General features: G+C 41.0%; 1 protein-coding gene and 1 long non-coding RNA gene across 2 annotated transcripts; both read right to left on the bottom strand.

Moving 5' to 3' along the window:
- Positions 1-92: 92 nt before the first annotated feature.
- LOC130013140 (mucin-2-like) lies at positions 93-10,810 on the bottom strand. The gene is made up of 9 exons (XM_056101726.1): positions 10,748-10,810; positions 9,146-9,247; positions 7,330-7,399; positions 5,348-5,481; positions 5,122-5,266; positions 4,607-4,686; positions 3,164-3,394; positions 2,529-2,662; positions 93-99 (listed from the first exon to the last, which is right to left on the bottom strand). Exons 1-9 carry the CDS (start codon positions 10,808-10,810, stop codon positions 93-95), a joined length of 966 nt encoding a protein of 321 aa, XP_055957701.1.
- Positions 10,811-16,178: 5,368 nt separating this feature from the next.
- LOC126823456 (uncharacterized) lies at positions 16,179-22,376 on the bottom strand. Its single transcript, XR_007681170.2, has 6 exons — positions 22,339-22,376; positions 18,540-18,896; positions 18,015-18,071; positions 16,879-16,911; positions 16,459-16,485; positions 16,179-16,316 (listed from the first exon to the last, which is right to left on the bottom strand). It is a non-coding gene; the product is annotated as an uncharacterized LOC126823456 (long non-coding RNA).
- Positions 22,377-22,713: the final 337 nt, after the last annotated feature.

The raw sequence follows: 22,713 nt of genomic DNA on the forward strand, positions 1-22,713 counted from the left end.
AAGTTAAAGCTGTAGCTGCAATACCAATACCAGATGTGGCACTGTTTGCTGCACCAACAGAGGGTACATTTTGGTTTGTTGCAAATGGCATATTAGTAACTGAAGTTTGGACAATAGCAGAAAGGGTTTGGTTTGATGATGCACCAGTTGAAGGAACAGTTTGGTTTGTAGAAGATGTTGCCGAGGCCCCAATAGATGTCCTACCAGAGATATAACCATTAGTAGATGGGATTATAGCTTGGCCTATAGTTGTTGGACTTGTAGGAGATACTGTTTGACTAACTGTAGATGCAAGACCAGAACTGGGCGTGGCAGTGTTTGTTGCAGCAGCAAAGGGTGAATTTTGACTTGTTGTAGATAGAATATTAGTAGATGTACTTTGGCCATTAGCAGAAACTGTAGATGGTGTAAGCGGGGCCATAACAGATGCTGTCCCACCAGACACAGGACCGGTAGAAGATGTCGTTTGAGTTGTGGACACCGGGATTGTAATTTGTCCTGTAGTTTCCGGACTTGTAGAAGATTGTGATTGGCTAACTGTTGAAGTCACTTTCCCACTAGACAAGGGACCAGTAGAAGATGTCGGTTGAGTTGTGGACACCGGGATTGTAGTTTGTCCTGTAGTTGCCGGACTTGTAGCAGGTGGTGATTGGATAACTGTTGAAGTCACTGGGTGGTTTGACACGGCAATATTTACAGCAGACGACTGAATAATAGGTGATGTCCCAACAGATGCCGTGCTACCAGAAGATCGACTATTTGATTGGCTAACTGTTGAAGTCACTGTCCCACTAGACAAGGGACCGGTAGAAGATGCCGTTTGAGTTGTGGACACCGGGATTGTAGTTTGTCCTGTAGTTGCCGGACTTGTAGCAGGTGGTGATTGGTTAACTGTTGAAGTCACTGTCCCACTAGACAAGGGACCGGTAGAAGATGCCGTTTGAGTTGTGGACACCGGGATTGTAGTTTGTCCTGTAGTTGCCGGACTTGTAGCAGGTGGTGATTGGCTAACTGTTGAAGTCACTGGGTGGTTTGACACGGCAATATTTACAGCAGACGACTGAATAATAGGTGATGCCCCAACAGATGCCGTGCCACCAGAAGATCGACCAGTTGACGGTGCAGATCGACCTGTTAATGATGTTGGCCTGCTGGTAGATTGTTGAACTGTAGCTTGTCCTGTAGTTGCTGTGGTTGTTCCAGGCGGTGTACCAACAGAAGACAGGCCAGTAGAAGAGGCAGTTGGGCCTGTAGATGTAGGGTTTGTAGTTGCTGGGCTTGTAGGTGCTGTTTGGCTTACTGTAGATGTTACGCCAGCACTGGGTGTGACAACAGTTGTTCCACCAATAGACGGTACATTTGGGCTCGTTGTATATGGAATATTAGTAGTTGTAATTTGGCTTATAGCAGAAACTGTTTGGCTAGATGATGCGCCAGTTGAAGAAGCAGTCTGGCTTGTAGAAGATGTTGCCGAGGCCTCAATAGGTGCTGTCCCTCCCGATATTGGACCGGTAGAAGATGCAATTTGACCTACGGATACTGGGGTTGTAGTTTGTCCTGTAGCTGTTGGGCTAGTTACAGGTGGTTGTTGATTTACTGTTGAAGCTGCTTGGCTAGTAGCCGAAACAGTGGTTGTCGCAACTGATGATGTAACAGTAGAAGACGGAGTTTGACCTGTGGATGGTATAGTATGGCTTGTAGAGAATGGAATTACAGTTTGTCCTATAGTTGTTGGGCTTGTAGGAGATGGTGTTTGATTTACTGTAGATGCAAGACTGGCACTGGACGTGGGGATATTTGTTGCGCCAGTAGAGGTTGTATTTTGGCTTGCTGCAGATGTCATATTAGTAGATATAGTTTGGCCAATAGCAGAAATTGTTTGGTTTGCTGATGTAGTAGTTGAATGAGCCGTTTGGCTTGTAGATGGCGCAAGCGGGGCCCCAACAGATGCTGTCCCACTAGACACAGGAACGGTAGAAGATGTCGTTTGAGTTGTGGACAGCGGGATTGTAGTTTGTCCTGTAGTTGCCGGACTTGTAGCAGGTGGTGATTGGCTAACTGTTGAAGTCACTGTCCCACTAGACAAGGGACCGGTAGAAGATGTCGTTTGAGTTGTGGACACCGGGATTGTAGTTTGTCCTGTAGTTGCCGGACTTGTAGCAGGTGGTGATTGAGTTGTGGACATCGGGACTGTAGTTTGTCTTGTAGTTGCCGGACTTGTAGCAGGTGGTGATTGGATAACTGTTGAAGTCACTGTCCCACTAGACAAGGGACCGGTAGAAGATGCCGTTTGAGTTGTGGACACCGGGATTGTAGTTTGTCCTGTAGTTGCCGGACTTGTAGCAGGTGGTGATTGGCTAACTGTTGAAGTCACTGGGTGGTTTGACACGGCAATATTTACAGCAGACGCCCGAATAATAGGTGATGTCCTAACAGATGCCGTGCTACCAGAAGATCGACTATTTGACGGTGCAGATCGACCTGTGAATGATGTTGGCCTGCTGGTAGATTGTTGGATTGAAGCTTGCCCTGTAGTTGCTGTGATTGTAGCAGGCGATGGTTGGTTTACTTTTAAAAATGTTGCGCTAGTAGTTGAAGTTGCGGTTGGCCCAAAAGATGATGTACCAGCAGAAGACCGACCAGTAGAAGACGCAGTTGGACCTGTAGACGTAGCGTTTGTAGTTTGGCCAATAGCAGAAATTGTTTGGTTTGCTGATGTAGTAGTTGAATGAGCCGTTTGGCTTGTAGATGGCGCAAGCGGGGCCCCAACAGATGCTGTCCCACTAGACACAGGAACGGTAGAAGATGTCGTTTGAGTTGTGGACAGCGGGATTGTAGTTTGTCCTGTAGTTGCCGGACTTGTAGCAGGTGGTGATTGGCTAACTGTTGAAGTCACTGTCCCACTAGACAAGGGACCGGTAGAAGATGCCGTTTGAGTTGTGGACACCGGGATTGTAGTTTGTCCTGTAGTTGCCGGACTTGTAGCAGGTGGTGATTGGTTAACTGTTGAAGTCACTGTCCCACTAGACAAGGGACCGGTAGAAGATGCCGTTTGAGTTGTGGACACCGGGATTGTAGTTTGTCCTGTAGTTGCCGGACTTGTAGCAGGTGGGGATTGGCTAACTGTTGAAGTCACTGGGTGGTTTGACACGGCAATATTTACAGCAGACGACTGAATAATAGGTGATGTCCCAACAGATGCTGTGCTACCAGAAGATCGACTATTTGACGGTGCAGATCGACTTGTGAATGATGTTGGCCTGCTGGTAGATTGTTGGATTGTAGCTTGTCCTGTAGTTGCTGTGATTGTAGCAGGCGATGTTTGGTTTACTTTTGAAAATGTTGCGCTAGTAGTTGAAGTTGCGGTTGGCCCAAAAGATGATGTACCAGCAGAAGACCGACCAGTAGAAGACGCAGTTGGACCTGTAGACGTAGCGTTTGTAGTTTGTCCTGTAGTTGATGGGCTTGTAGAAGCTGTTTGGCTTACTGTAGATGGAACACCAGCATTGGGCGTGACAACAGTTGTTCCACCAATAGACGGTACATTTGGACTCGTTGTATATGGAATATTAGTAGTTGTAATTTGGCCTATAGTAGAAACTGTTTGACTAGATGATGCGCCAGTTGAAGAAGCAGTCTGGCTTGTAGAAGATGTTGCCGAGGCCTCAATAGGTGCTGTCCCTCCCGATATTGTACCGGTAGAAGATGCAATTTGACCTATGGATACTGGGGTTGTTGTTTGTCCTGTAGCTGTTGGGCTAGTTACAGGTGGTTGTTGATTTACTGTTGAAGCTGCTTGGCTAGTAGCCGAAACAGTGGTTGCCGCAACTGATGATGTAACAGTAGAAGACGGAGTTTGTCCTGTGGATGGTATAGTATGGCTTGTAGAGAATGGAATTACAGTTTGTCCTATAGTTGTTGGGCTTGTAGGAGATGGTGTTTGATTTACTGTAGATGCAAGACTGGTACTGGACGTGGCGATATTTGTTGCGCCAGTAGAGGTTGTATTTTGGCTTGCTGCAGATGTCATATTAGTAGATATAGTTTGGCCAATAGCAGAAATTGTTTGGTTTGCTGATGTAGTAGTTGAATGAGCACTTTGGCTTGTAGATGGCGCAAGCGGGGCCCCAACAGATGCTGTCCCACTAGACACGGGAACGGTAGAAGATGTCGTTTGAGTTGTGGACAGCGAGATTGTAGTTTGTCCTGTAGTTACCGGACTTGTAGCAGGTGGTGATTGGTTAACTGTTGAAGTCACTGTCCCACTAGACAAGGGACCGGTAGAAGATGCCTTTTGAGTTGTGGACACCGGGATTGTAGTTTGTCCTGTAGTTGCTGGACTTGTAGCAGGTGGTGATTGGCTAACTGTTGAAGTCACTGTCCCACTAGACACGGGACCGGTAGAAGATGCCGTTTGAGTTGTGGACATCGGGATTGTAGTTTGTCCTGTAGTTGCCGGACTTGTTGCAGGTGGTGATTGGCTAACTGCTGAAGTCACTGTTCCACTAGACACGGGAACGGTAGAAGATGTCGTTTGAGTTGTGGACAGCCGGATTGTAGTTTGTCCTGTAGTTGCCGGACTTGTAGCAGGTGGCGATTGGCTAACTGTTGAAGTCACTGTCCCACTAGACACGGGGCCGGTAGAAGATGCCGTTTGAGTTGTGGACATCGGGACTGTAGTTTGTCCTGTAGTTTCCGGACTTGTAGTAGGTGGTGATTGGCTAACTGTTGAAGTCACTGTCCCACTAGACAAGGGACCGGTAGAAGATGCCATTTGAGTTGTGGACACCGGGATTGTAGTTTGTCCTGTAGTTGCCGGACTTGTAGCAGGTGGTGATTGGCTAAGTGTGGAAGTCACTGGGTGGTTTGACACGGCAATATTTACAGCAGACGCCTGAATAATAGGTGATGTCCCAACAGATGCCGTGCTACCAGAAGTTCGACTATTTGACGGTGCAGATCGACCTGTGAATGTTGGCCTGCTGGTAGATTGTTGGATTGTAGCTTGTCCTGTAGTTGGTGTGATTGTAGCAGGCGATGGTTGGTTTACTTTTGAAAATGTTGCGCTAGTAGTTGAAGTTGCGGTTGGCCCAAAAGATGATGTACCAGCAGAAGACCGACCAGTAGAAGACGCAGTTGGACCTGTAGACGTAGCGTTTGTAGTTTGTCCTGTAGTTGATGGGCTTGTAGATGGAACTGTTTGGCTTACTGTAGATGGAACTGTTTGGCTAGATGATGCGACAGTTGAAGAAGCAGTCTGGCTTGTAGAAGATGTTGCCGAGGCCTCAATAGGTGCTGTCCCTCCCGATATTGGACCGGTAGAAGATGCAATTTGACCTATGGATACTGGGGTTGTAGTTTGTCCTGTAGCTGTTGGGCTAGTTACAGGTGGTTGTTGATTTACTGTTGAAGCTGCTTGGCTAGTAGCCGAAACAGTGGTTGCCGCAACTGATGATGTAACAATAGAAGACGGAGTTTGTCCTGTGGATGGTATAGTATGGCTTGTAGAGAATGGAATTACAGTTTGTCCTATAGTTGTTGGGCTTGTAGGAGATGGTGTTTGATTTACTGTAGATGCAAGACTGGTACTGGACGTGGCGATATTTGTTGCGCCAGTAGAGGTTGTATTTTGGCTTGCTGCAGATGTCATATTAGTAGATATAGTTTGGCCAATAGCAGAAATTGTTTGGTTTGCTGATGTAGTAGTTGAATGAGCACTTTGGCTTGTAGATGGCGCAAGCGGGGCCCCAACAGATGCTGTCCCACTAGACACGGGAACGGTAGAAGATGTCGTTTGAGTTATGGACAGCGGGATTGTAGTTTGTCCTGTAGTTGCCGGACTTGTAGCAGGTGGTGATTGGCTAACTGTTGAAGTCACTGTCCCACTAGACACGGGACCGGTAGAAGATGCCGTTTGAGTTGTGGACATCGGTATTGTAGTTTGTCCTGCAGTTGCCGGACTTGTAGCAGGTGGTGATTGGCTAACTGTTGAAGTCACTGTCCCACTAGACAAGGGACCGGTAGAAGATGCCGTTTGAGTTGTGGACACCGGGATTGTAGTTTGTCCTGTAGTTGCCGGACTTGTAGCAGGTGGTGATTGGCTAACTGTTGAAGTCACTTTCCCACTAGACACGGGACCGGTAGAAGATGCCGTTTGAGTTGTGGACATCGGGATTGTAGTTTGTCCTGTAGTTGCCGGACTTGTTGCAGGTGGTGATTGGCTAACTGTTGAAGTCACTGTTCCACTAGACACGGGAACGGTAGAAGATGTCGTTTGAGTTGTGGACAGCCGGATTGTAGTTTGTCCTGTAGTTGCCGGACTTGTAGCAGGTGGCGATTGGCTAACTGTTGAAGTCACTGTCCCACTAGACACGGGACCGGTAGAAGATGCCGTTTGAGTTGTGGACATCGGGACTGTAGTTTGTCCTGTAGTTGCCGGACTTGTAGCAGGTGGTGATTGGCTAACTATTGAAGTCACTGTCCCACTAGACAAGGGACCGGTAGAAGATGCTGTTTGAGTTGTGGACACCGGGATTGTAGTTTGTCCTGTAGTTGCCGGACTTGTAGCAGGTGGTGATTGGCTAACTGTGGAAGTCACTGGGTGGTTTGACACGGCAATATTTACAGCAGACGCCTGAATAATAGGTGATGTCCCAACAGATGCCGTGCTACCAGAAGTTCGACTATTTGACGGTGCAGATCGATCTGTGAATGATGTTGGCCTGCTGGTAGATTGTTGGATTGTAGCTTGTCCTGTAGTTGCTGTGATTGTAGCAGGCGATAGTTGGTTTACTTTTGAAAATGTTGCGTTAGTAGTTGAAGTTGCGGTTGGCCCAAAAGATGATGTACCAGCAGAAGACCGACCAGTAGAAGACGCAGTTGGACCTGTAGACGTAGCGTTTGTAGATTGTCCTGTAGTTGATGGGCTTGTAGATGCTGTTTGGTTTACTGTAGATGGAACTGTTTGGCTAGATGATGCGCCAGTTGAAGAAGCAGTCTGGCTTGTAGAAGATGTTGCCGAGGCCTCAATAGGTGCTGTCCCACCCGATATTGGACCGGTAGAAGATGCAATTTGACCTATGGATACTGGGGTTGTAGTTTGTCCTGTAGCTGTTGGGCTAGTTACAGGTGGTTGTTGATTTACTGTTGAAGCTGCTTGGCTAGTAGCCGAAACAGTGGTTGCCGCAACTGATGATGTAACAGTAGAAGACGGGGTTTGTCCTATGGATGGTATAGTATGGCTTGTAGAGAATGGGATTACAGTTTTTCCTATAGTTGTTGGGCTTGTAGGAGATGGTGTTTGATTTACTGTAGATGCAAGACTGGTACTGGACGTGGCGATATTTGTTGCGCCAGTAGAGGTTGTATTTTGGCTTGCTGCAGATGTCATATTAGTAGATATAGTTTGGCCAAAAGCAGAAATTGTTTGGTTTGCTGATGTAGTAGTTGAATGAGCACTTTGACTTGTAGATGGTACAAGCGGGGCCCCAACAGATGCTGTCCCACTAGACACGGGAACGGTAGAAGATGTCGTTTGAGTTGTGGACAGCGGGATTGTAGTTTGTCCTGTAGTTGCCGGACTTGTAGCAGGTGGTGATTGGCTAACTGTTGAAGTCACTGTCCCACTAGACACGGGACCGGTAGAAGATGCCGTTTTAGTTGTGGACATCGGGATTGTAGTTTGTCCTGTAGTTGCCGGACTTGTAGCAGGTGGTGATTGGCTAACTGTTGAAGTCACTGTCCCACTAGACACGGGACCGGTAGAAGATGCCGTTTGAGTTGTAGACATTGGGATTGTAGTTTGTCCTGTAGTTGCCGGACTTGTTGCAGGTGGTGATTGGCTAACTGTTGAAGTCACTGTTCCACTAGACACGGGACCGGTAGAAGATGCCGTTAGAGTTGTGGACATCGGGATTGTAGTTTGTCCTGTAGTTGCCGAACTTGTAGCAGGTGGTGATTGGCTAACTGTTGAAGTCACTGTCCCACTAGACAAGGGACCGGTAGAAGATGCCGTTTGAGTTGTGGACACCGGGATTGTAGTTTGTCCTGTAGTTGCCGGACTCGTAGCTGGTGGTGATTGGCTAACTGTTGAAGTCACTGGGTGGTTTGACACGGCAATATTTACAGCAGACGCCTGCATAATAGGTGATGTTCCAACAGATGCCGTGCCACCAGAAGATCGACCATTTGACGGTGCAGATTGACCTGTGAATGATGTTTGACTGCTGGTAGATTGTTGGATTGTAGCTTGTCCTGTAGTTGCTGTGATTGTAGCAGGCGATGGTTGGTTTACTTTTGAAAATGTTGAGCTAGTAGTTGAAGTTGCGGTTGGCCCAAAAGATGATGTACCAGCAGAAGACCGACCAGTAGAAGACGCAGTTGGACCTGTAGACGTAGCGTTTATAGTTGGTCCTGTAGTTGCTGGGCTTGTAGATGCTGTTTGGCTTACTGTAGATGGAACACCAGCATTGGGCGTGACAACAGTTGTTCCACCAATAGACGGTACATTTGGGCTCGTTGTATATGGAATATTAGTAGTTGTAATGTGGCCAATAGCAGAAACTGTTTGGTTTGATGATGCGCCAGTTGAAGAAGTGGCCTGGCTTGTAGAGGATGTTGTTGATGACCCAATAGATGTTGTCCCACCAGAGATTGTACCAGAAGAAGATGCATTTTGATGTGTAGTTTGGCTTGTTGATGGTGTAGTTGGGGCCCAAATAGATGCTGTCCCCGTGAACACCGGGGTTGTAGTTTGTCCTGAAGTGGCAGGGCTTGTAGCAGGTGATGATTGGCTAACTGTTGAAGTCACTGGGTGGTTTGACACTGCAATATTTACAGCAGACGCTTGGGTAAAAGGTGATATCCCAATAGATGCCGTTCCACCAGCAGACTGGCCAGTTGGTTGTGAAGATCGACCTGTGACTGATGTGGAACTGTTGGTAGTTTGTTGGATTGTAGTTTGTCCTGTAGTAGGCGGTGGTTGGCTAAGTGTTAAAGCTGTTGAGCTAGTAGCCGAAGTTGCGTGTGGTCCAAAAGATGTACCAGCAGAAGACGGGCCAGTAGAAGGCGCAGTTGGTCCTGTAGAGGTAGGGTTTGCAGTTTGTCCTGTAGTTTCTGGGGTTGTAGCAGATGCTGTTTGCCATACTGTAGATGCAAGACCAGCACGGGTTTCGACAATAGTTTTTCCACCAACAGACGGTACATTTGGGCTCGTTGTAGATGGGATATTACTAGTTGTAATTCGGCCACTAGCGGGAACTGTTTGGTTTGGTGACGCGCCAGTTAAAGAAGAAGATTTGCTTGCAAAAGATGTTGTTGGGGTCGCAATAGATGCTGTCCCACTAGGGAGTGGACCAGTAGAAGATGCAGTTTTGCTTCTAGATACTTGGTTTGTAGTAAGGCCTGAAGTTGTTGTGCCGGTGTCAACAGCAGAGGACGTACCAGTAGAAGACGCCATTGGGCCTGTAGAGGTAGGGTTTGTAATTTGTCCTGTATTTGTTGGACTTGTAGAAGATGTTGTTGTGGCCCCAATAGATACTCTCCCACCAGGGATTGGACCAATAGAAGATACAGTTTGGCTTGTAGATACTGGGTTTATAGTTTGTCCTGAAGTTGTTGTGCTAGTGACAGCAGCAGAAGACGGTCCAGTAGAAGACGCGATTGGGCCTGTAGAGGTAGGGTTTGTAGTTTGTCCTGTATTTGTAGAAGATGTTGTTGAGGCCCCATTAGATGCTGTCCCACTGGCGATTTGACCAATAGAAGATGCAGTTTGACCTGTAGATACTGGGTTTATAGTTTGTCCTGAAGTTGTTGTGCTAGTGAAAGCAGCAGCAATAGATGGGCCTGTAGAGGTAGGATTTGTAGTTTGTCCTGTAGTTGCTGGCCTTGTGGGGGATGTTGTGTGGCTTACTGTTGATGTAAGACCAGGACTGGAAGTGGCAATAGTTGTTCCGCCAACAGACGGTGCGTTTGGGCTCGTTGTTCTGGACTGGGCAATTGTAAATGTGCGACCACCCGGTACATGTTGGCTTGTAGTAGATGGGACATTGGTAGATGATTTAATTGACGTCACTGCTTGGTTTAACAATGCCCCATTCGCAGACCTCGCATGGGTAGTTGGCAAATTTGCCTGAGTATAGGCCGCCGAGGGACCAAAAGGGTGAACAGTAGAAGTTGCAGGTTGACCTGTTTGACTTGTAGCCGAGGTAGCTCTTGCCACCAAAGATGATGCACCAACAGAAGATGGAGTTTGGCTTGTGGATGATATACTAGGGCTTGTAGATAATATGTTTGTAGTTTGTCCAGTAGTTGCTGGGCTTGCTGGAGATAATCTTTGGCTTACGGTAGATGTAAGACCAGTACTGGGTGCGGCATTATTTGTTGCAACAACTGAGTGTAAATTTTTGGTTGCGCTATTTTGCGATGGACTAGATTGTGTACTACCGGTTGTTGAAGAAACGGCTAATCTCTGTCCAGATCCAGGGAACTTTGTGCCAGAAATGGTATTTGTAATGATTGTGTTTGGTATCGACTGCGTCCGACCTTGTAAACTATTATTATTATTAATGATATTAGTGGACTGTGTCATTCCACCGAGCGGAGATGTTATGTTCCGTCCTGTCCATTTTAAAGATGATGCTGTCGGTGAAATTGCACTGATTGGAGCCACCCCATGTGATGGAAAATTCTGTGTAGTTGGAATAAAGGAGGAACCACGCGGGGTTCCATTTGTTGATATTAAACCAACAGCAGGTGATGTTGGGCCGGTAACTGCTAGTCTAGGTGTACCTGTTAGGGTTGGCTTTGCCATAGTATTAGTTTGTTGATGGGTCTTGAATTGTCCAATTGCATTATGTATACCATGGTTTTGAGATGAATTTATTGTTATGGTAGGTTTTCTCACTTCTCTCAAATTAAGTGATGGCGGACTTTGAATTAAAAGTTGTATCGCGGGTGTAGGTTTCTTCGTGATAGTGTTTGTTGGAGCCCCAAATCTTTGATTTTGATCAATCTTATTTGGTGCATTGTGTCTGATTGTATTTATGGTTGACATAGGTTGGATTGATAATTTTGGTATCAAATTTCTTCTTGTATTAAAAGCAATGTTTTGGTTAGGCACGAGTAATTGTACCATTTGTGTGGACCCGATCGGTGACGGACGCATGTTTTGTCTTGATGTAGCTGGAGATTCTCTTTTAGTATACACTGTTACTGTCTTCGCTGACTTTCTGAATGCTGTGATAGGAATAAATTTGAATAAGGCAATATGTGATTGCTGCATGTAAACAAATATATAGATCTGGACGAAATAAATCGTTTACTTTGCGATGTTGATTAAAACACACGGTTTCCAGAAAATTTAAAAATTGAAATTACATACTGTTAGATGATATCATATCACTAACTTCATTAACTTGTCAAGATTCAATCTCATATGCCAGTATTTAGTTTAGCGTGCTCAGTTTAACAGTTTAACCATTTATAGCATTTTTCAAACGTAGCTGATTGGAGTATATAAAAACCACGACCAAAGTTTCAGAATAGAAGGCACATTCATTCATTAATTCCAAAGCTTTTTAAAACAAATGGCAACATTCATTCTATAAAGGAAAAAATGTAAGGAGATGCCCATTTGCACGGGATATGTTGATAGCGACGACCAAATAGCTTCAACTCTTTTATTGAGATAAAATTTGTCTTCTTGTATTTTTTGACGGTTGTGGTTGTTCAAGCATGGACAAATTGAAAATAGATATATGAATAGTTTCGAATGATCTGAACCACATCTTCATCAAAATCACAACTTTCAAAAAAAAAGACACTGTATATTTTTCGTGATAAAACCTATTGTTAATTTGTTCTATTGCTAGACTCGTCCAAGACATCGTTAATAAAAATACCCAAACGATGTTGTCGGTGTTCGCTTTCTACAAATCAAGTGCAAATTTAGACAAGCCAAAGAGAACCTGGTGTCTCAATATACATAGATGCCACATTAGTTAATTGCACATATATTTTCCTGTCAAGCAAGAAGAAATCAAACAGCTTATCTACACCTAACCGGGGCCATTTTGGTCCAGTGAGTAAGACGTTGGCTCGCTACCTGGAGGTTCCATGTCCGATCCCTGCGTTGGCCGAGAAAGCTCATCGGGCTTTTCCGGCCTGTCAGTGGTTCAGGATGAATGCCTGGCAACGGAAAACGCATAGTCGTTCGGATGGGACTAAAAGCCGAATTCCCGTGCACGTAAAAGATCCATTTGCAGTTGGAATTCGATATGAGAGTGGTTGGCATAGCACCGCTGCAAGGGGCAAAATTTCCCTCAGCGCACACTGTATGGCATATGCCCGTCTTCATTAGCCCAGTCGGAGCAGAGCAGTAGGAAGTAAAACCCCATTTCATGCCATTTACTATACTTAGCTTAGGCACAAAATGCGCATGATCAAGTGTCACCACTCATCGTGTATCAATGCTTATGATTAAACTCCGTCACAACATCCACCTAATGATATTGTCTTCTAGCTAGTTAGTCTTAAGCAGAAAATGATCACCGCACGTAGCCGAGGTATTGATGTAATGAAACTTTACACCATGTTTCATCACACCCACTCAATAAGAATCAAAGTTATCGGCCAATGAAATTGCTTATCACACTCTAATTAGCCGAAACATGGTCGAACATAGTCAAGCTATTGTTGTAATGAAACTATATACCTTGTATCAGGGTATTGTTGTAATGAAACGTTACACCAAGTATCACAACCCCCACTCCCATACCCAAAGATATCGTGATCAAAAGTCTCCATTATTAAAATTACTTAACCCGGGCAGAAAATGTTAACTATTGAATTTAGTCAAATCAAGTTTCAACACTGTCCCCTTTCAATAATCAAAGTTATCGTGTCCCAAAGCTTTGACGAATAAAATTGCTTATATCTGCCAATTTCGCCTATGTAGAAAATACTCTAAGTTGAATCGCGTATTGAACACATATACAAAGTTGACACAATCTAGCCTAAAAGCAGCAGAGTTATTATGTCTAAAAAGTGTGGCGAACAAACAGACGAACGAAACCAATTTAATAGTCCCCAGCTTGGTTCAGCATTTATAGGTACACTGTTAATTAATATGAATAAACACGCCTTCATTTCGTAGGTTTTATCCTTTGGACCGATCATGTATGCCTTGAAAAGTAATGGATTGTGTTACATATGAAAAGAATACTATATGAAGCTTAAAATGTAGTACACCCATATGGTACTATAGACTAAACGCTAAATCATTTATGTCTCTGACCGTACAAATGCTGATTTGTATAATAAAAGTTTTTATGAACTTTAGCCAAAATCGTGTGCAACACACTTTCTTTTGTATTAAAGGGATTTTAACAGACGTGTAAACTAATTATCTGAGACAAAAAAACGATTCGAATTTTGACGTGATGTTTTATTAAATTTGGCACGTTCAATATATTACAAATCTTATAATCTAAAGGTCGTGTGCACCACTTACACATAAGCTCTTCTTTAGGTATAAATTATCAGCGGAACGACTTTTCGTACGAGTGACTAATGTTTATACTTAGAACAACGTTACTAAACGGTCAATTTCATTAAGAAAATAAATGTAATTAACTTAATATAATATTATATTCATAACAAATTTAGACTTACATAATTATCGCAAATAGTTATCGAACGTGTCCTTGCTGAACTATGTATATGTATGGTTCGTTACGAAATTTAAAGCTTCTCTATCTCAACGCTGGAGTGGTTGATGGGTCTCAAACTTTTCATGCAATCGTAAATGATTATCTAGTTAATTCACGTCGAATTAAAAAACTCCACAGCTTACTTATTCCTATTTAAGTCTAAATTCATGTTAAGATGTAAGCTAGAGCTTTAATTCGTTACGAATATTGTGGTAATGGACTCTTAAAAGTGGTTCGAATGTACCCTTTTAATCCTGTACTATCCATCTAAACCCAAACAGATCTGGAAGGTTTCTCAATTACTCAAACGAATTTATGTTAAGGGTCTCTAAGTTTCTGCTAAACACAGTTATGGGTGACTTTCTACACATTTATCATTTTTCAAATTTTAACTTTGCAAAGCGAACGTCTACTACGATTAATGTTTTGTCAATCTCCGGAAAATAATTTTTCGGCCGTTAACAAGAGGCTTTCAGTTATATTTTTAAGCATGGAATTCTGAAGTGTTTATCGATGTCGGAATAATTGGCCCGTAATCTTATTATTAATTTGTTAAATCAACCCCATTAATGAAAAGAATTCTAACCGTTCAAGTACCATTATATGCAACCTCTCGAGTGACACCCGTATTTATCTCAAAAACATCACTGTTAATTAAACACAAACGCCAGGTTTTTTTTTTAACTTATTTAAGAAATTGAGTTAAAAAAAAACTTGTTTTATTAATAGGTGTAAGCTATAATATTATATGCTTTTTACTCCAATAAAATATTGGTTACGATTAGTTAATCTTTTCTTGCGTTTCTGGTTTTTCTCTTTATTATATCTCGTTCTTTTTAAAGTTTGTTTGATTATTATGTTTTGTTGCAAGAAATAGAGAAGGTTGAAAGGAATGTTTGCCGGAGAAATAGAAAAGTATTTATTTTAGATTTTCCCCGAAAAATGTAATATTTGACGTTAACATGTGCACATCTGTTCCTGTAGAAAATAATTAATTAGAATATAATAAAATGGAACTGATAATTGTGTAAGATCAATTCATTCAAGTCTCTATAAGAAAAGAAACACATAATATAGTTCCAGTTCTTTTTGTATTGCAACTCTTTTTTGACGACCCGTAGGTAGAAAGATATCAAAACATTATTTTTGTCAAACTTACTGTAATTAATTGTTTGGCTATGAATATGGACGTTTGGGAAATTTGATTTAATAAAACAAGAAATTTTAACCGGTAAACGAAAGAAAAATACATTGGATACAATTTGCCATAATATGCTGTATCATGGTTGCTATAAATAATATACATCTTGAAATGTTCCTAACACCAACAACTTATCCATGCCTATTGGGTATGGCCGTAACTTTTGAGAAATCATCTAAAGTGGTACACCCCTCAAGTCAAACCAAATAGTAACATTGAAACGTCTAAGTATAACCTCTAGCTAGAACTAAAGTGGTGCACATACAACCGTTAGAAAGACACATAATATCTATGGTGATAATGGTTGTAAAAATAGTGATGAGGCATGAGGCACCGAAACCAATACCTTTTTAATGCTGATAAAAGCGCATGCATTCGCTGCGTCAGTGAAGCAAACATCGTTTAGAACGTGTGCAATTTAAAAAAAAAATACCTTTCACCAAAAAGCATGCTGAAATTAGGATCTAAACATGTGCTCGATTGAAGTAATTTAAGATATAATTTTGAAAATAATCACAGCACCAAATGTGTGGTAAACTAATTGTGTAAAATAAAATAGTTACGTTGGTATCTAGAACAGCATGCGTTTTGGTTCAAGGTACACAAATTGAGAGATGCTCTAGTATACTGCTCAATCGAGCACACGTTCTAAAAACAGGATTTTTTTTATAAGTTTAAGGAATTGGAGGGGCTATTTGCCAAACGAATTATTATGGTACAAAAATTCAATTATTCATAACAGCAAACCTGCTGAGTAATTCGAATGAATCGTTCTCAATTCTGAACAGTATTTTCTTCCTTAAAAGAAAATCGTTCCCCTTTGAAGGTTAATTGTTAGTTAAATGTCATAATAATTAAACTTTTAACAGTCATAGAAATGAAGAAGTTTGACCTTTAAAGGCTCTTGTGGTCATCCACTGTATCTTTTTGGTAAATAGCCCCTTCAGTGAGAAAGCATACTTTCAAATTAAAAATAGATAAAAACCTGTCTGAGCGCTGTTTGCTTTCCTGCTCGCTGGATGCATTGCTGAAGAAAAAGATAAATATATATATATATTAATATTATTATTAAAATAAATGTGTATAGCCGAACATAACAGGATTGTATTCGCAAAATATTTCAACTTATCAAAGAAGGCTTTGCATGGTGAATTTATTCAGCATTTCAAAGGTTATGTTTTCATATTCCTTCGAACAATGTGTGTTTGTGTTTAAATAAAACCACAATACACAAACGGAAAAACAAAACATAAACACGTAAGACAGTTCAAACATTTTATTCTTTCCGCACTTGAACAAGTATTATTTATTTATAATATCTTTTAAATATTGTGAATTAAACGATGAATATTAGATAATCATTCCATTCATTCCCGATGCTCCATCAACTCCCATAACCGAGAAAGCTGAAACGATAAAAAATAAAACACTATTAGCAATTATATCTTTAATTAAAAAAAACGTAGCTAATTTATAAGAAAGAAGACAATTGTGTACACTACTGCGTATTTAAAGTTTAGTGATAAATATTTAATAAAAAGATATTACCACTGTTAGCTCCGCCCTGGCCTGGATCTGAAAAATAAGTAAAAGGAAAATCAATAGAAATTGTTTTACCATTATAGACATATACATCTATTTACATATGAAAAGGGCAGATAATATCGAAATAGTTATGCTGCATACAATTGCTCGTGAGTTCATATCTATCCACGGAATTTGACCAGAAGTTGGGTTATCTGCAAAAGCTCATGCTTTCGACTGTTTGTCTGTATTACTCCAAATACCACAGATCACTGAACGTAAAAGAACTAAAGAAATGAAGATACTAGTAGTGCTGCGTGAACGTCACACATCCCTTAATCGGATCATGTAGCTCTGGACTAAACAAGAAATATTCCCCGGCTATAACTCAATTTCCTATGTATTGCCTTAATTTAAAAATAATCATCACAAACAGAATACTACCTATGAAAGTAACTCCACTTTGAAAGAATGGGTCTGAAAGGAAGAAAGGAATTAGACAATATTAATACGCGTTTATTGTGAAGGTTTAGACTTGAGTGTCATACGTGCTGCAGTGTTTTGGAGGTAATGAAGCAACACCCACAAGGTTGGACGGGCGAACCTACCTTTCCCCGTACAAGTGTGGAATCAAACCCACGCTTTGTCCCTTTAGTTATGAAAATTGTTGTGATTAACTCATACAATCAACTGCTTAGGATCACTTTAGTACCGATTAGGAGTGAGAGAGAGAGAGAGGGGTTTAACGTCCAGTCGACACAAACTAGGTCATTTCGGGACTAACACATGGTTGAATTTTATTTCAATAATTCGCTTGCGCGTAGGGGTCTTTAGCTGTGGGAGGAAACCGGAGGACCTGGAGAAAATCCACGAGGTTGGACAGGCGAACCTACTCCTATCCTTGTCACGTACAACCGGGAAATCGACAGACTCAGTGACAGACCTTATGATACAGCGCATACGTGCTAACCATTCGCCCCCCCCCCCCCTCCAGCGCAATGTGTATAGAAAGTGGCAAGTAATAACACAGTAGTCATTAATAAGGAGATATGTACCTATGTCTAAAAGTTAGCGTAAAAGCGTGACTATTTATAGCACCCATCACGACTGAATACACAAACCTAACCAATAGTGGTGTATATCATTCAAAACTCGCGGTTTTAACACCTCAGTGACATAACACTTACTTCAAGACTTACTGCCTGATTACTATCTAATAAACATTTTGTATATAAAATGAAGACTTTGATCTTTTGTGGGATATCATCTAAGGTGGAAGCGTATGTAAAACTCAACAAACGAACTGTTTGTGGCAGTTTGTTTCATTTTTAAAAGTTTTTGGTCAACGATATCAAACTTACAGTGATATATAACGTTGGCATCAGCAAATAAGACCGCCCCTGGCGAAACTCTCAGTTTTGAAATGCATTGGGTTAGAGCAGCAAATTTTTTGAGCTCGATTTATTTATTAAGGTATGGCAGTGTATGCGAGTTTCAACCTGGTCATTATGTAGAACAGAAATTCTCACAAGTTAATTGATCAATATTTCAATAACCGGATTTGACGTAAAAAATCGTACCTGTATACATTGAGTTGGCGGGTGAAATAACTTGTGTTTTTTGCATCCCTGTAGATCCTGACAAAAGCAAAGAAAAAAAATATTGCAACATACCATTTATTTATATTAGGTTACATCGCCAATAATAAGTAATCAAAATCCCGCCATGGTCGGTATACAATAATAGACAAATATTTTCACAAATCCAGATTCCTACCGTGACTACCCAACAAAAACCTGAAGTCGGGGATGAATGTATGAATGAAATGGAATTTTATGCACGTCAGATCCAAACGACCTATATTGCGCTAAACATAGTAAATTTAACGAGACAAATTAAACACAGTCACTTTAATACTCGTATAGTTTTATACACAACACAAAAACAAGTATCACAAATAATAATATATGTAATTTAAAAATAAATATATTATAAGACATTGGTTAACGTGAAAAAAAAAACCCAAATACCATATATAATTGAAATTTATTGTAAAAAAAATATCTCCTATAAAAAGTGTAGATAGACCCGTGATTATGACTTACCACTTGTAGAAATACTGCTAGTAGACGATGTTTGACTACCAACTGATGTTGGACTACCAGAGAGACTACCAGAAAATGAAAACGTTTGACCGCTAGTAGTTGGCATACCAGGGTCAAGGACACCCGCGGTTGTCATACTGCCAGACGGATTCCCAGAAAACGAGATGCTGGGAGCTCCTGGGTCAACAACATTCGTAGTTGGTGCACTGCCAGATGCGGGAATGCCAGCAGCTGACACACCACCGACAGAAAACAACTGACTGCCGGTACTTGTCATGCCGCCAGTAGAAGACGTTGAAATGCCAGATGAACTGCCAGAAAATGGAAGACCAGTTGCTGGATCTATGTTACTATTGACTGTGAATGAAAAAAATAAAAAATGTGTTTCAATAATTGTTTTTCTACTAAAATTGCTAATTAAAAATTTCGGTGAACACATTTTCATATCGCGTTATTGTTAACAAAGCGCTGTTTGGTGAACAAATAAGATAAACTCTAGATGATTTGAACTAATAATCTGAATATAAATATTTATGATATTATTAATACCGCTGAGCTTGTCCGAATCCTTAAACCGATAAAGCTTTGGTTTGTTAAATGTATAAGTTTGTCTTAGAAAAATTACTGTGAATGATGACAAAACAAGATATGTGTTTTATTAAATGTTTTTCTACTATAGTTGCTAATTATAAATTTCGGTGTGCACATTTTCATATCGCATTATTGTTAACAAAGCGCTGTTTGGTGAACAAATAAGATAAACTCTAGATGATTTGAACTAATAATCTGAATATAAATATTTATGATATTATTAATACCACTGAGCTTGTCCGAATCCTTGAACCGATAAAGCTTTGGTTTGTTAAATGTATAAGTTTGTCTTAGAAAAATTACTGTGAATGATGACAAAACAAGATATGTGTTTTATTAAATGTTTTTCTACTATAGTTGCTAATTATAAATTTCGGTGTGCACATTTTCATATCGCATTATTGTTAACAAAGCGCTGTTTGGTGAACAAATAAGATAAACTCTAGATGATTTGAACTAATAATCTGAATATAAATATTTATGATATTATTAATACCGCTGAGCTTGTCCGAATCTTTGACTCGATAAAGCTTTGATTTGTTAAATGTACAAGTATATCTTAGAAAATAGCAATATAAAAAGTCGCGTGTGTCCCCCGCCTTAATCTTAAAATAAATACTTTTCTTTCAGAAAATATTCATTAGCGAACTTAGACAACGTATCGATGCAAGTTTCGTCACTCCCATTCAGGTAGAATCAATGTTATTGATTTCGAATCATCGGCAACTCAAATTGGGTATCTATCCTGGGCCTAAATAGAAAATGTCTACCACCCAACTCGGTTAATACATTCATCTAATAAACATCTACACCAAGGTCGAACATTCTATCTCGATTAGAATTAGAGGGTTCCACAGTCGCGTCAGTGCAATTGCTTTTCTATGCTTAGCCTACAGAACCCAGTGAAGGGCCTTATGGACATCTAGACTAGGTCTTCTTAGATGTTCCAATCCAAAAGCCGAAGTCACAGTAGCTCTATGAGGACCCGGGTTCGTCCCCGCAGTTGACCAAAAAAAGTTCGTTTGAATTGTTTTACTGACGTTCCCTCTTGTCTGTGGTGTAAAGCAGGAGGGACTGAAAATTCCCCCAAATAGCAGTTGACCAAGAAAGTTTTTTATTTTCATTTTTTTGGTGACGTTTCCTCTTGTCTGTGGTGTAGAGCGGGTGAGAGTGAAAATTCTCCAAAATAGCATAGTCGCCTACATATGACGTGTGTCTATCTTCATTAGTTCGGTTGATACAAAAAAGTAGAACGTTCTAAAAGGTGTGACGGTCATACAGTTGCCTGTTTTCTCCTAAAAGGCGAAGGACAAAAATATATTATATGGAGCACAAATATGTATATACCTGACCTGTTGATTTGTTAGCCCTTTGTTTTGAAGCCAGACCAATTACTGCATTGAAGCTCACGGAATGACCAACAGCTGGTTCTGTATTAGTTAAGGCCGACACGAAAGGTGTTAAAAATACAGATACCTTGTTAGTTTGGGAAATGTTGCGTATTATACCTTCAGTATTACCCTGATGCATATTAATAGAAGAAAGAGGTGTATTAAAAACGTCAATGGGCGAACTTTGTCCCACAACCTTTCCTGCCAATGTGTTTTCAGTGTTTGAAAATATGGTTTCGGGGCCTTGAGTGAAGATACCATTAGAAGTTGGCTGAGCCATGCTAACATTTAAACTATCAGTAAAGATATTTCCAGAACCGAAGCTATCTCTTGTCGCATGTGACTCGATTAATTCTGTACTGTTAAAGCTGTATCCTGGTCCCAATTGCTCAATGAGTTTATGCTCGTTTATGGGATGGGAAGATCCTATAAATACGTTAAGTGTAGCCTGACCTGTAGGGGATGTTGTTGTTTGTCCATGATTAGCACTTGGAACTGGAATCGACGTAGGTGTCACATTAAAGTTCGGAAGTCCAGTATTATTAGGCATCGTCTGAATAGTTCTCGGGGTGGTTACCGGTGAAGCAGTTGTAAAATTGTTGGTTGTACTTTGCCCAGACTTTACAACGATGTTGTTCGAAGCTACAGGCTGTCCCGGTATGCCGACACTACTAATAGAATTTGCGCTATTCAAAGATAATTTTGAACCAACCACGGTATTTGTGGTCTGTCCAGCTGGTGAAACTGACGATTGACTTCCAACAGAATGAACTCCTACCATGGTTTGCGTTGTGCCTTTTGGGGACGCTTTACCTGTGGAAGGAGTTACGATTTTATTAAATCCGATGCTGTTTGAAGTCGGGGCGGTTATTGGTGCAGCAGTTGTTAAAATTTGGGCTATGTTGGTTGTACTTTGCCCAGCAACGGATGGTCCTACCCCCGCACCTGTTGTTTTAAAAGTGGGCTGTCCCGCTTGTCCGATGCTGTTTAAAGTTGACAGACCATTAATGTTCGAACTGGGTGCTGTAGTCAATCCTGAAACCACAGAGGATAGTTTTGCTAGATCTATTACTCCAATATTGGTAATATGAGTATGTCCAATGATATTGTTCGAAGCTAACGGCTGTTCAGATATACCGACACTACTAACAGAATTTGCGCTGTTCAAATACGACTTTGAACCATCTACAGTATTTGTGTTCTGTGGAAGAAGTTAAGATTTTTTAAAGATAGTTTCAGCTGACCCAACTGTCTCATCTTTGTTAGTTAAATGCTTGTTGAATACTGATTGCTTATTAGGGATGGTTTGATTAAATTCAGCATTTATGTTAAGTAAGGGTGTATTAGTATATTGGGTGGCAGAGGGATTTCCTGAGACATTTAGGTTCGCTTTGGATGTTATCGTCTGCTGCGCATTAATAAAACAACTATGTGTGTTGGAAGCGGGCTAAATAGTTCGGCTCGAGAACGAATTAGAAGAACCGTGTCCAAAATTAATCTATATAGGGCCTCTAAGTTAATTTAGATATTGTTCATTTGTTGACTTTGTTTACATCTAATTGTAGGCCTATATCAAATTACGCTATTTATCAAAAACACAAAACATATTTTCTTTCCGAGGGCCCTTTACGATACAAAAGAACATCACGATGTTAATCATTTTGTCATTTAAAACAATAATGATCAGAGATTGGGCTTTATTCAAACCACAGAAGGTTGTTGTTGGCTAATGCATGCTGATATAAATACAAATGCAGTACCGAAATTATATAAGGTATGTATGTATTCATCTATTCAAAAAGAATTTAATAGTTTACCTGTTTGGCCATTTGTATTTATCACCTGATTAGACGATGCTGCGGGAACGGTAGCTGAAATGATTAAATTATTCTATTCAATTAAATTTAAAAAGGTTGCAGTAGTACCTTTATCCACGCACTCTCACATCACATACACACAAGCACCAATAATGCATAGAGCGTATCGCCTACTAGGTCATTTCGGAAATAACATATATGTACAATTTTTTCCAATAAATTAGGTGTTCTTTATAAGTCGTTTTTGAGCTTTCTTGTATTTCTCCTGTAACACGAGGCTTCGAACCGAATATCCAGCGGCTCGGTGGGTATGGGGGGGGGGGGCAAAGTATATTATATTTGGAATCTGTTGAAACTATTCTGTCAAATATGTTA

This window comes from Patella vulgata, chromosome 6, assembly GCF_932274485.2.
Source record: "Patella vulgata chromosome 6, xgPatVulg1.2, whole genome shotgun sequence".
Taxonomy (NCBI): domain Eukaryota; kingdom Metazoa; phylum Mollusca; class Gastropoda; family Patellidae; genus Patella; species Patella vulgata.